The sequence below is a fragment of the Anarrhichthys ocellatus genome, unplaced genomic scaffold, assembly GCF_004355925.1.
Source record: "Anarrhichthys ocellatus isolate YVR2014 unplaced genomic scaffold, GSC_Weel_1.0 scaffold23, whole genome shotgun sequence".
In the NCBI taxonomy this organism is placed as follows: domain Eukaryota; kingdom Metazoa; phylum Chordata; class Actinopteri; order Perciformes; family Anarhichadidae; genus Anarrhichthys; species Anarrhichthys ocellatus.
The window spans coordinates 1,116,597-1,128,569 of record NW_022280053.1 but is presented as its reverse complement, the minus strand read 5'-3'; the positions used below and the strand labels follow the sequence as shown (position 1 = coordinate 1,128,569).

The following is an 11,973-nucleotide window of genomic DNA, read 5'->3' as shown; positions in this document are numbered from 1 at the left end:
AAAGGGTAAAAGTAACTAAATTAAAGTAGAAACACAACTTGAATAGTCGCGTTCACACCGCCCATATCTATCTCTGTTAAGAGCCATCTTTGGCCTGAGCAGTCTGGGCTGATGTCGGGCTCTTTGTAGTTAATGCAGACCCTTGGAGCAGTCCACCATTTGGGCTTTCTCTAACCTCCACTTTGATGTCGCTCTAAATTGAGTCTGCAGTCCTCCTGTTGCTCTGGTATGCCAGCTGGAGGAGGTGGCGGAGGGGGGCTGTTATGGGGTTGTTTGGCTAAGAAACTCTTCTGCACTTGTCTTGACTCCTGTCTAATCTCTCTAATTGGAATCGAGGGGGTCTGAGGGACCCCTGAGAGCTGCCAGATCTTTGTGGTCATAGTGTGGTGATGTGACGGGGGTCAGACGAACAGAGTTATCCCAACGACTGAATGGTTTTCTTTTTGACGCTCTGTTCCGTCGGCCTCGAGGCCCCAACAGACACACTCTGTTTTCATTCCGAGTGGCTTCATGCTCGGTGTTTGTTTACACCGCTGAAGTTGTTATTCCTCTTCACACTCTTTTTTTCCTTGTTAAGTGTTATTGTAAGGAAATAGGAAATACCCTTACCAAAAGGTAAAGTACTGGGTCTTTAGGATTTCACACCGCTGCTTACACTTGCGCAGAATAGGCAGTAAAAAACAGCCAAATGTGTTTTTTTTTCCCTTTACCTTTCTCGTGTGAAGGCCCCTGGTGCTTTTCCACCTCCATCTCTGGAAACCACACTCAACCTCCAAGCTGACGTGTCTTTATTGGGGTGTGCAAATGTGTGCAGTGTTCACGGGTACGCAGTGTCACAGCTGCAATCAAGGCTTGTTACGTTTCATGGTGTAAAAGTGTAAGACGGGAGCTTCTGCATGTGTTGTAACAGCTGTCGTCTCCTCCTGCGGGGAGGCAACACAATCCCAGTGTTTTCTAAAGGAGCTGTGCCTCATTAGATACGACGGCGCTCAAAGCAGGTGTGAGAAACTGATCTACCTTTTACCACTGCGAGAACAACTGTGGTGGAAAGTAACAAAGTAAGATACTTAAATACAGCTACATTATACTTCCACCCCACTACATTTTATTGTACATTATTGAACATAATCACATTATTAATACAAAATATATAAGATAAGACTTGTTTACCAGATGCAAAATTAAAATGATGTAGGTCTACACATTAAAGAATCAATAGCCTAACATAGTCCATTAATATTATATACAGCCATAATGGCTACTTTTACTTTTGGTGCTTTAAGTATATTTGGATACTTATAATTCTGTATTTTTACTTAAGTCAAATTTTACACTGTGGTGTTACTACTTTTAGCCTAAAAGATCTAGGTACTTCTTCCACCATATCAACAGTTATAAACTCCAGATGGACTCCAAATAATAGCACCAACTGTATTGTGTTTTCTCATAAAACACAAATGGGTGAATACATTTACGTTTCAGTTTATTCTTTATAAGGTAATGCTGCAGAAAGTTTATTTTCTGTAACTTGTATTTAAAAACAGCTGCTTGCGTCACAGCCCGCGTGTGACGACAGAATCTCAAGAGTTTATCGGACCAATCTGAGCGGCTCGTCGCAGAAACCTAATGAGCCCATCACCACACCGCCTTCATCACAAAGCTGCTGCAGCTCGAGTGGATGCGGGCTGGAGGTGGAAGCGGATGAGTGACTTTAAGCGCAAGGATTTATCTCGGTACTTTTTTTTTTGGAGAAGTTTTGGGATTAAGTTTAGAAAAAGCTTAGCTCGTCTTTGCGGGTGCTGAACAGTCTGATACACACCGCACGTGAAGTCTGCTGCACCAGACGGGGACTGGCCAGAACTGGAAAACTTTTCTCGCAACTCTGACTTCTTTTTTTTTTACCTTAACACGATTGTCTTGTTATGGTCACCCTTCACCAGCTCGCTTTGCGGCTCCTCGTTGACTTCGCGTCTCCAGCTGTGACAGGATATGAAACCATCTAGGAGGAACGTTGTTTTGACGCCGCGCGATGGAACTACAGAAGCCCACATGAAGTCGAACTTTTTTAAGATTCATTCTTCCTGGAAATGACAAGTCGTGCCATATTGATGGGTCGGACGGCGGTTTTGATAAGCGGTGTGTTGATCCTAATCTTCGGTCTATGTGTCGCGTCTCCTAACCACAGCCGTCGGCTGGTCTGCTGGAAAGCCATCCTGAAGTGCCACGGAGAGCCGGAGTGCCATTACGCGTACGACCAGTACCTTTATGCCTGCGCGTCTGTCCTCAACGGGAACCGCAAGAAGTGTCCCAGCCACTGCATATCCTCTCTCATTCAGCTCAATATGACCCAAAGCGGGCCGGGTCTGGAGGACTGCGACTGCGCCGTGGACCCGGTCTGCAGGGCCACCAAGCAGGCCATCGAGCCGTGTCTGCCGCGGACCAGCACCGTGGGCTGCACCGAGGCCCGGCGGCAGTGCGAGATGGACCAGTCGTGCAGCTCTGCCATGAGGGATTACTTATTCCACTGCCGAAAGCTGTTCGGAGGGGAGAGGTGCTCGGACGGCTGCCGCAGAGTGATCGCCGACATGCGCTCCATACCGAAAGCGCAGCAGCTCGACACTTGTGAGTGCGACGGCACGGAGAGGAACATATGCGAGTACATCAAAGTCAGCATGAAAACTTTCTGCTCGGATTCGAGCGATAGGTTCACGGGAAGCGGCTTATCGGACACCGAGGACGATTCCGAAGACGATTACTTCGACCAGGAGGATTATCAATATGTAGAAAACTCGAGTGACTCCCCACCTTGTCAGACTGTCCTAAATGTCCTGACCACCATTTTGGTTTTAACCAAATTTATCTGAAAAGGCTGCTGGAAAGCCAGAGACTCATTGTTGGAATTAAAAATCAACTCACTAGAATCTGTCTGCTTTGTTGTAATCACCCATTTTTTTGTCCTTAAACTAACATGTGGGCCTTTTAAATTCAACACTTAACTTTCTGATCTGCACAAGTTCATACAATTCAGGACACGTTTGTAAATCACTCAAATGTTATATTTCATCTGATAATGCCGAAGGAGCCTATTTTTTTGTGTATGTCAGCTATGTAAAGATAAATTGTACAGTATATTGTATAAAATTTTATTTTTTGTCAGAATATATCTTTATGAGTGATAAAAGATTTGCACTGTATGAATAGATGAGTCCCACTCTTTCACTGCATTAAGGCCACACAGGAAGGGAAACTGTTTGAAAGTGCCTAAAAGTCTTAAAACTGGCCCAATTCACCATGATGTGACCATATCAGAGGCGTGCTGTGAAAGCTGAGCAGTTTTCTTTTACCAGCTGGACAGAGACTTTCCCCACAACCCCTTCATTAAAAGCCAAAGTTGATGTAAGCCACTGCCATGTGTCTAAATCCCAGGGCAGATACCAGAGTGACACACTTGACCTTGTAAACGTGGATGTTTGCATAAAGGTTTAAAGTAAAACTATTCAAACAGACGAGAGGAAGGTGAACTCCTCCTCCTCTCGGGGATTTGCAGCACAAATGGAGCCAAGGATCTGCTCGGTCAGTTTGTTTATCCTCACCCCGTGTGTTTGTTAGAAGTCTTCACAAAAGACCCTCTGAGAAAATAAAAGCTGTCTGCGTGCGGGTGGGTGGAGATATCAAGTGCCCAACACACTCCTCTGAATGTACAGGCACATTAAATAAAGACCAGTTTTAAAATGATTCATTTGTGGCTCTGTCTTTAAATTTCAATCCCTTTGTTTTTTTGATAGTAGGCTTTACACATCGATTAAAGGAGTGCAAAGAAATGTTGGTGATTCTGCAGTAATCTCTGTTCTGTTTTTGTCAAATGTAAGTACCTCAGATTACATAAATAATTTGAAAAAAGTCCAAAACTTGTTTTTCCTGATTATTACTACTACTACTACTTTGGTCAGATGGATCTGGGACCAACTCTTTTCTGAAGGCATTTAACACAATTATTCGCCGTGTGTCACTGAAAGGTACAATTTCAGAAACGTTTCACTGGTTTTAACACGTTGCACTTAGATGCCTTTGCCAAAATGATTCCTTTCCAGACACAGCTCTTTTGGGTATTCTTTGAATTTACTTTATTGACTATGAGATGCATTATGTAAGTATTAAGAACGAGTACTACTCAGTAGACTTATGGGCCTTAAAACAATGAAAAAATAGTTTACCTGCTTTCACTATTTGTAAATCACCTTCAAGTGACTTTTTGTTTTCTAAATCAACAGTTGGAAAGCTCAGTAGGCTCACCATAATTATGTTTAATCTGTACAGTTGTTCCAACATGCAGAACATTACTTGACAGTGGTTGCTGAGAAAGATGTACTTTTATACGACACAAATGTGCTAACAGTTTTTTAGAAGACAGCATGTCGTAATCTGACTATAGGATGGGTTCATGCATCTGTTTACATGCCCGTGACTCATGTTATGAGACAGTCAGCTCTCTATACTTACAAAAAAGCCAGTGTCCTCCTCCTTCACTTGTGATAATGGCTCTTGAAACTATTGATGGCAGCCATGTTGCTTTTAAAGGAAAAGAGATGGGCCCTCCAGCCCATTGATTGGAAGCGAAGTCGAGTGGCACCTCTATTATGGAGATGCAAAATACACAATGGTGCGGCGGCACAATGTGGGGGCACTTCATTCACTCTGTCACCTCTTTCAGGGAGTGGGGGAGCACGAGGAGACAGCTATCCCAGAGGAAGACGGAGGAGTTATGTGAGAAAGTTCAGCTTTATTACTCGGTCAAACTCCAGCTGATATACATTCATTAATGCAAAAGAGTTCTCTGACAGTTAGATGTGGCCTTTGATAACTTCTCTCTGAAGCTATGAGGATAACATTAATATAGTTTGAAACTCTTGATTATACAATGACTTAAATCCAAAAAAAAAAGAAAGACAAGCTATCATTAGGCTTTAAACAGTCTTCAATAGATAGCGATTGTTAAAAAAATACCAACAAAGTGATGTAGTGAAGGCATTTCAGGGCCTTTGTTGTGAGAAGCAAAAGCCTGGCACTGTCACTTTAAGAGGGAAGGCCTCTGCTCCAACCATTAATAATTGTAATGCCTTCTTTATCATTGTTGGGGATAATGAAGGGCTGCGTTTCATATGGGGCCCCAGACCATACTTTGCCCTGAAATGTTTTCAATTAACTTTTGGCACCAGAGAAAAATAGGAATGTTGTGTGTTTTTTCCCATGCCGAAACAGAAGAGCTTTTGGTGCAGGGACCAGAACATCATTAAAATTGCCTCATCATAACTCAAACTGCTGCTTGGCCGACCTCCACTCTGTCCCGCCCTGAACCCCTCCTCCTCTCGGATACACTAAGGAAAAGCAAACATACTTACTTTAGCTGGATTTTATGTATTCTCTTTATTAGCCACTGGCGTAATGTGAATCATAATTTCCCCAATACATTAGTATACTATAACACTGAATGGCCATCTAATTAAAACGTTTTTGGAAGGAGAATTTACTTGGGCCTATTCTCCACTGTTCTTAAGTTTGGTTAGTGCAGTAGTAATACAACAATGCCCTTACTCTTAAAGTCCCAGAGGAACTTTGCAAAATATTTTAAAAACTGCTCAGCTACCAAACTGACTTTTTCCTGTTGAGCCTATTTTCAAACTGCCAGTCGTGGAATAAAGAGACATGCCTCTAATTCAGTTGCACTCAGGTCTGATTCATGAGATCCCAAAGTGAGATGGAGTCGGTGAGACGGTGATACTTAAAGGAATACTGTGTAGGATTGAGGGGGATCTATTAGAACGAAAGGAATATAATATTCTGTTAACTGTTTTCATGATGTAGTATCACTTCAATCTGCCATGTTTCTACAGTAGCCCAGAACAGACAAACAAAACTATGGCTCTGGAGAGGGCCTTTCACGTTACCTGGCCACTGTAGGCCAGTTGTGAAACTGCTTAAACTTGCTCCACCGAGTGTAAAACCGTGGTACCACGTCGTCACCACGGTTTAGCACTCGACAGCTCATGTTACCTTAGCCTCGGAGAGGGAGGGGTGAGCGGATGGGTATTCAGCCGGTTGCAATCTGCAACCTCACCGCTAGATGGCACTAAATCCCACACACTGTCCCTTAAAGAATTGAAAATCATAGTCGTGTTTCTGCAAATCTAACAAGTAATTGTGATTTAGAAACCTTATCTGCTGAGGTCCACAGTTCATTCTTTACTTTGGAAAAAGTGAATCAATCTTGTACGATTGTTTTCTCGACTTAAGTTCAAACTGCAACTCTCTTTTTCGCAGAGTTGAAGCATCTTACTTGGGTTACGGTTCAGTTTTAACTAAAAATACACAAACTTTGCGAAAAAAGCAAAGTGAGAAACCCCCAGTGACCCACAATAATTGGAGGTTTTGGGGGGGTGGACTTGAGGAAGGCAGCACCCTGAGCTTTTAGAGAGGTGGGAAAGGGGGAGGAGGGGTTGATTTATGATTGAGGGTTCATGGGGGAAGGGAGTGGTATGGGAGAGGGGCTGCACTGGGTTGAATGTCAGGGATTTCAATCCTCTCCGTATAATGATGCACAGAGGGAATATTTAATCAACCAATCGGATAGGTTCTCTCTATCTGTCGTGGCTGGAGGGATTGTCCTTTAGTTGCCTCCCCTGATCCCTCCTGCAGCCAAAGAGCACCAGTGGTGCAAAGGAGTGAGAGAAGAACAGGAGGGGAGGGGAGGGGAGGGGGGTCAGGGAGAAACTGGACAAAACATAGCTGACAAGGGGCATAACTTCATTTCCACGGTGCTGGGACAGCTGTGTGGAGTAATCTGCCGTAGCAGCCCTCTAAAACTTCAATGCCTTTAGTGACCCAGGGAAGTGGGGAGGGGGCACCTCCAACTGTGTCCAGGCGTTTAGGAGTGCGAGGGGGCTCCTTTCACACCCTTCTAAGGGCTTTTGTTAAAAAAAAAAAAAAATCCCTTACCTCTCCTCCATTGAAAGCGAGGACTATGTGTTTATGAGGCGATACAACAATGGTTGTTTTGAAAGCAACCTCAAATTCATTTTCTAGCTGGGAACCACGTTGCAGAGTGAATAACTGTAGATTTAAGTTGTTATGAAGTAATATGAACTACTCTGTTTGCCAAGGTATTTCTTTTCTCTGGAGCTGTTTAAGCTTTGAAAAGTATCATGTTTTTAATGTCTTCGAGCTGTAAATTTTGCAGTCGGCCATGAAGATGTTTCCCCCCAGATGTTCTTTTTAATTGCAACAAAAAAAAGCATTGATTTTGAGACGGCACATTTTCCCAGATGGCAAATGTGTATCTTTCACATAATGAAGTATATTTTACAAATAACCTATTACACGCAAATATCATACGTTCCTGTTTTGGAGGGTTTCTTCATTTACGATTGCTACTCAGTTTTTAGTATGAATAAATATAAGTAAAAAGAGGATCGGGCAGTCTATCGACCAAGAGGGGTTCATTATTTTGTGCTAACTGTTCTGTTGAAGGCTGAAGAAAGAACAAAACATTTTAGACTAAGATAATGGCTTGAGGCCGGGTTGCTGTCCGGAGTGAATGGGGTCTCCCTGGAGCTCAATAAGGTCCCAAAGTTTTACTCCATTATGCTGACATCCTAAGGGCCAGGGGGTGCCACCCCCAGTGGTTACCTCTCAAGTATGCATTCATCACCCCCCACTACACACACACACACACACACACACACACACACACACACGCGCACTCTCTTTTGGACTTAAACTCCTCTCTATTTAAGTGATGACAGGAGGCAATATTCACAGAAAGCGTACTGAGAGAATTAACAAAAATGCGAGATCCAAAGCTGCTCAGGTAATTTTAAAAACAAATTCACAAAGTCCTAAACTATATCCAGGACTTATGTGCTCTGTTTCCTTTATTCAAAACTGGAAAGGGTTTTAATAACATAAAGGGCTCAACATCAGTCCAGTGTTTGACAGCTTAAATAAGGATCTGTAGGATTGAGAACAAGTGGCCAACAATTTTACTTCCTCTAAAATAAGCAGAAATGAAAAAATGATTATGAGCAAATGTCTCTTTTTACAGGTCTGTGCACATTCCTAAATATTGTGCAAGGCTGTAACAGTACGCTGGTACTGCTGTTTGTTTAACAAGGCCTCCTCTGGCACGAGGATCTCCAGTCATGCCTGCAGAGTGTTGCCGCTAAATGACTAAATCCATGAGCAAACATGGTAATCAAAGGCTGCTAAGCTAAACAAACATGACAGTTATCCCTTCTGGCCGTTGTAAAAGAAAATCCACTAGTGGTAATGATTTTTAAAGACTCTTTTCTCAGCAGACATTGTATCCTTTATACCTGTGCTTTTACTACTGTGACATCTCAAAGGGCCTATCATTTGGTATTTGTCTCTCCATGTAAATCCAACATATACATGTAAAATATAGACTGTATTTTAATCTTCATTTCAATTTCTTGCTGTCATTTGACTTGTTTTTAATAACTTCAATGATTTTTCCCCTCATATGTTACCATCACAGAGATTCAGTTAATTTAAAGCAGGTTGTATTAGATGTTTCTTTATGTATTATGGTGCTGCTTTTGTTTCCACTTGAAGAGTTTCACTTTAAGAAAAAACATGGACTCCATCTGCTCCAAATAACACCTGTTGGAAGATCATCATAACATGTATGAGTTCATGTGTGAACGCGGTTTCAGGGACTGTAAATAGAAATACAACGCACATATAATGTTTCTCTTTATGCCATGTTTATGTCAAACACCTTAAAGTCTACTTGTTCTGTCAGTTCTCTGTCCACCCTGCTTCTACTCATCTGGTTCTCATTTGCACAGCACAGCCAGCTGGAATGTGCTCATGCCTTTAAAGATGAGTTATTAGCCCATTAATACATACTTTGGCCAACACTATTTTAACTCAACTAACGTGTTGTTAGCAGTCAAAGTTCTTCTCGATCTAAAAGTAAGACCGATCTATTGACTAAGGATGCAATGTGTAAGATCTTGGCAGAATAAAACATAAAAAAATGAATGTTGGTAAGGTAGGGAACTGTGGTGCACATCTTTATTCAAATTATACAACTTATGTCTGATACTTGTTTTGTAGCAGTGCACTTTTTAAAAGTTTAACAGATCTTATTTATGCTAAATCCATATGTGTACATATTTACAATTGATATTGTAAACTCAAACTTCATCCATTTAAATCACAAAAAATGAACAAAAAAAATACTATCTATACATGAAAAAAACTGCATTATCTATTACTGACCTCAAGATGGCTCTGTTCTCCTAACAAACATGTAAAAACAAAAATGTTGATGACTTTAAATCCTTAGATTTATATCTTTCAGACAAAGGGTGTGTGTGTGTGTGTGTGTGTGTGTGTGTGTGTGTGTGTGTGTGTTTGTCAGAGATGTATTGCATCCTCTTAGCAGTGTTCTTCACTGTTGGAGTCTCCTCTGCACACAGCTCTCACGAGCCCATCTGTGTTACAGCTGCGTGTCCTGGTGCGTTTCGCTCCGCTACAGCTGGACCAGCTAGACCAGCAGGACCAGTTACCTTCCTGATTAACAGTAGGTATTGTACCGGCTGCAAAACATAGTCAAAAATGAGCTAATGAGATAACAATGGCCTTGTTGGTATGTTTGGATACTCCAGGTTTTGATGTATCTGTTTACTCTTACCTGGGTTTTTAGCTTTTTCGGCCTTGTTATTCTGGCAGGCCAAGCCTTCATACAGGTGAGGGCACAGGCACATACAATTGCCATCCAGCAGAGCAAGAGTGGCTCCGTTTTGACAAGGCTTACACTTGCACACGTTATACTCTGCCACGTAGTCTGCAGTGGCCTGCTTCAGGTTGGATATCCTGGAGTTAGCGTCTGGCATTTCCAATGGAACTAACATATAGATGGGCTCTGGCTGTCAAAACAAACCCAAAACAAACAGTGCACCATTTCACTTGCCATCTCTACAAACATTGTCATCATAGCGTGACACCGATAAAGATGTAGCCTTCATCCATCTGTCATAGCTACCTCACTGTGGAGCAGCGCAGGGTTGTCCGCGATGGTCCGGGCCCAGTTCTGATACGTGGCGATGTCCATCACTCCGTCCTTATTCAATTTAGCCCGCATAGCAACAGCACTTGCCAGCGTACCTCCTTTGACTGATGTCATCACCTCGTCCACCGCTGCTTTCCCGTGAACACTATCTGTGCAGCAACAGGGGAAAACTTTTAGTGACTTTACGCACTTGATACATTACTGTAAACCTTATTCCTACTTATCTCAGGGTCTGTGCACAATGTACCGATAAGGTTTGGTTTAAGAGGTTTGGATTGGATTTTTGCAAGTCTATCTCAATGTAATCTTCCATATTTCAGGCTGGTCTCATCCAGCATTTGTAGCTGAACCCACGGAAAATAATGTGCCGTAAATCATAGATATCCCACGAAATAACTTTGTATGTGATGCAGGTAATCATGAACGAGGAAGTAGTAAGGCCGCTAAAGCACCGTAGAGCCGGCGGGAGGGGAGCTGGATAGATACAACAAATACAACAAACAAATACAACAAACAAAGATGGATCTTTGTTCGTTCCCCATGTGAAACGAGAAGTCAACGTTATTTTATTTGCATACTTCAGTAACGGCACTTCCGAGGTTATTTGAACCCAAACGACGATGTAGTTGTGTTGCCTAAACCTAACTGTTGTTTCCTGTGAAAACGGAAGTCCACTTTGAAAAGACGGAAGGCATGCAACAAGCGGAAATTGACACGTGTTGCTGGCTTTCGTAGGAATATGCATGAAAAATGAGTAACTTATCGTATGATAACAGGGAAAGCAAACCTTCATCTTTGTTTGTCACTTTATCACATTTGTCACGCTTCGCGTTGGCCGCAGCCGAGCCTGCAAAGTCTGCTGTGATTCCGATTTTGATGCATTCTTGAACCGTTCTCTCCGTCAGATCTGCAAGAATCATTACAGAGGATGAGAGCAACTTCAGAGGAAGTAGTGTGAAAAGAGACCGGGGCATACGCATACTTTTCTCCTTGATGGTGTCCTGGTCGAGAACATAGATCAACTCATATTCGCCGCCGGTCTTCCCGTTTCTGGTGTAGTGAGTTCCGTAGTCCTCCAGGAAGGCAAAATAAATCCCCTTCTCATACTGCAGAGGCAAAGAGTTGACGTGCTCCAGGAATTCATCGGCCGTTTTGAGTTCGCGAGAGCGCATCCTGTAGATGCTCAGCTGTACTGTGCCCTTCACTCGCATGAAGCTCTTGTTCTGAGTGTGCAGGAGAGAATTAGTAAGTACAGATTCAGATGGTCTGGGTTTATTTGAGAAGAACACCATGTTGTTGTTTTTTACCTTAATGGTGGAGTACTCTGAGACCTTCTTAATGATTGTTGTCTTGTCGTAATCAACGTTTATATTTATCTTTGAAGAATCGTCGGACGACTTAGACAAGGAAGGCTCACTTTTGCCGAATTTGAAGGAAAGTCCAGCATCAACGTTAACACTCATCTCTTTCAGCATTTCTGCTACGAAGGTGTGAGTGTCTTCATAGATTTCTCTAGAGGCGGTTTCTTCCACTAGAGTCTGGAAAGATGGAGAGCATTAAGAGAAGACGGAATTTTCTGCATCCTCACCGACGTACCGTATGTTCATCATTTTACACGCACACAAATACACACACACATAGTGAACACATCCTCGGGATACAATTGATGAGTGGCTTCAGCTGACCTGATAGTTGAGCACACCAACATTCCAGGGAAGCCTGTCAGTCTTCGAAGTGTATGGATTCCTCAATCGCGTGCACCTCCCATTGAAGAAATCATTGTTGAAGGGGTTCATTCGAGGATCTGAACCCAAGATGTTGATTCTGGTGCAAAGCGACAGAGACCACTTTTAAGACAGTATTATGGGGGGGGGGGGGGG

General features: G+C 42.7%; 2 protein-coding genes across 2 annotated transcripts in view; one reads left to right on the top strand and one right to left on the bottom strand.

The window, feature by feature from the left end:
* The first annotated feature begins 1,659 nt into the window (after positions 1-1,659).
* On the top strand, positions 1,660-3,905 carry gas1b (growth arrest-specific 1b). The gene has a single exon (XM_031860243.1). It carries the CDS (start codon positions 2,088-2,090, stop codon positions 2,862-2,864), a length of 777 nt encoding a protein of 258 aa, XP_031716103.1. The 5' UTR covers positions 1,660-2,087; the 3' UTR covers positions 2,865-3,905.
* Positions 3,906-9,079: 5,174 nt separating this feature from the next.
* The window catches only part of c9 (complement component 9), a 5,351-nt gene continuing 2,457 nt past the window's right edge, over positions 9,080-11,973 (bottom strand). The window contains exons 5-11 of the mRNA XM_031860137.1: positions 11,779-11,917; positions 11,401-11,631; positions 11,076-11,316; positions 10,881-11,000; positions 10,067-10,242; positions 9,716-9,950; positions 9,080-9,620 (exon numbers count right to left, since the gene is read on the bottom strand). Coding sequence (XP_031715997.1) covers positions 9,460-9,620; positions 9,716-9,950; positions 10,067-10,242; positions 10,881-11,000; positions 11,076-11,316; positions 11,401-11,631; positions 11,779-11,917 — 1,303 coding nt within the window. The 3' untranslated portion in view covers positions 9,080-9,459. The remainder of the gene's footprint in view (positions 9,621-9,715; positions 9,951-10,066; positions 10,243-10,880; positions 11,001-11,075; positions 11,317-11,400; positions 11,632-11,778; positions 11,918-11,973) is intronic.

Bases quoted from the DNA above. Each gene is read 5' to 3' on its own strand.
- gas1b (XM_031860243.1), top strand. From the start codon at position 2,088: ATGACAAGTCGTGCCATATTGATGGGTCGGACGGCGGTTTTGATAAGC.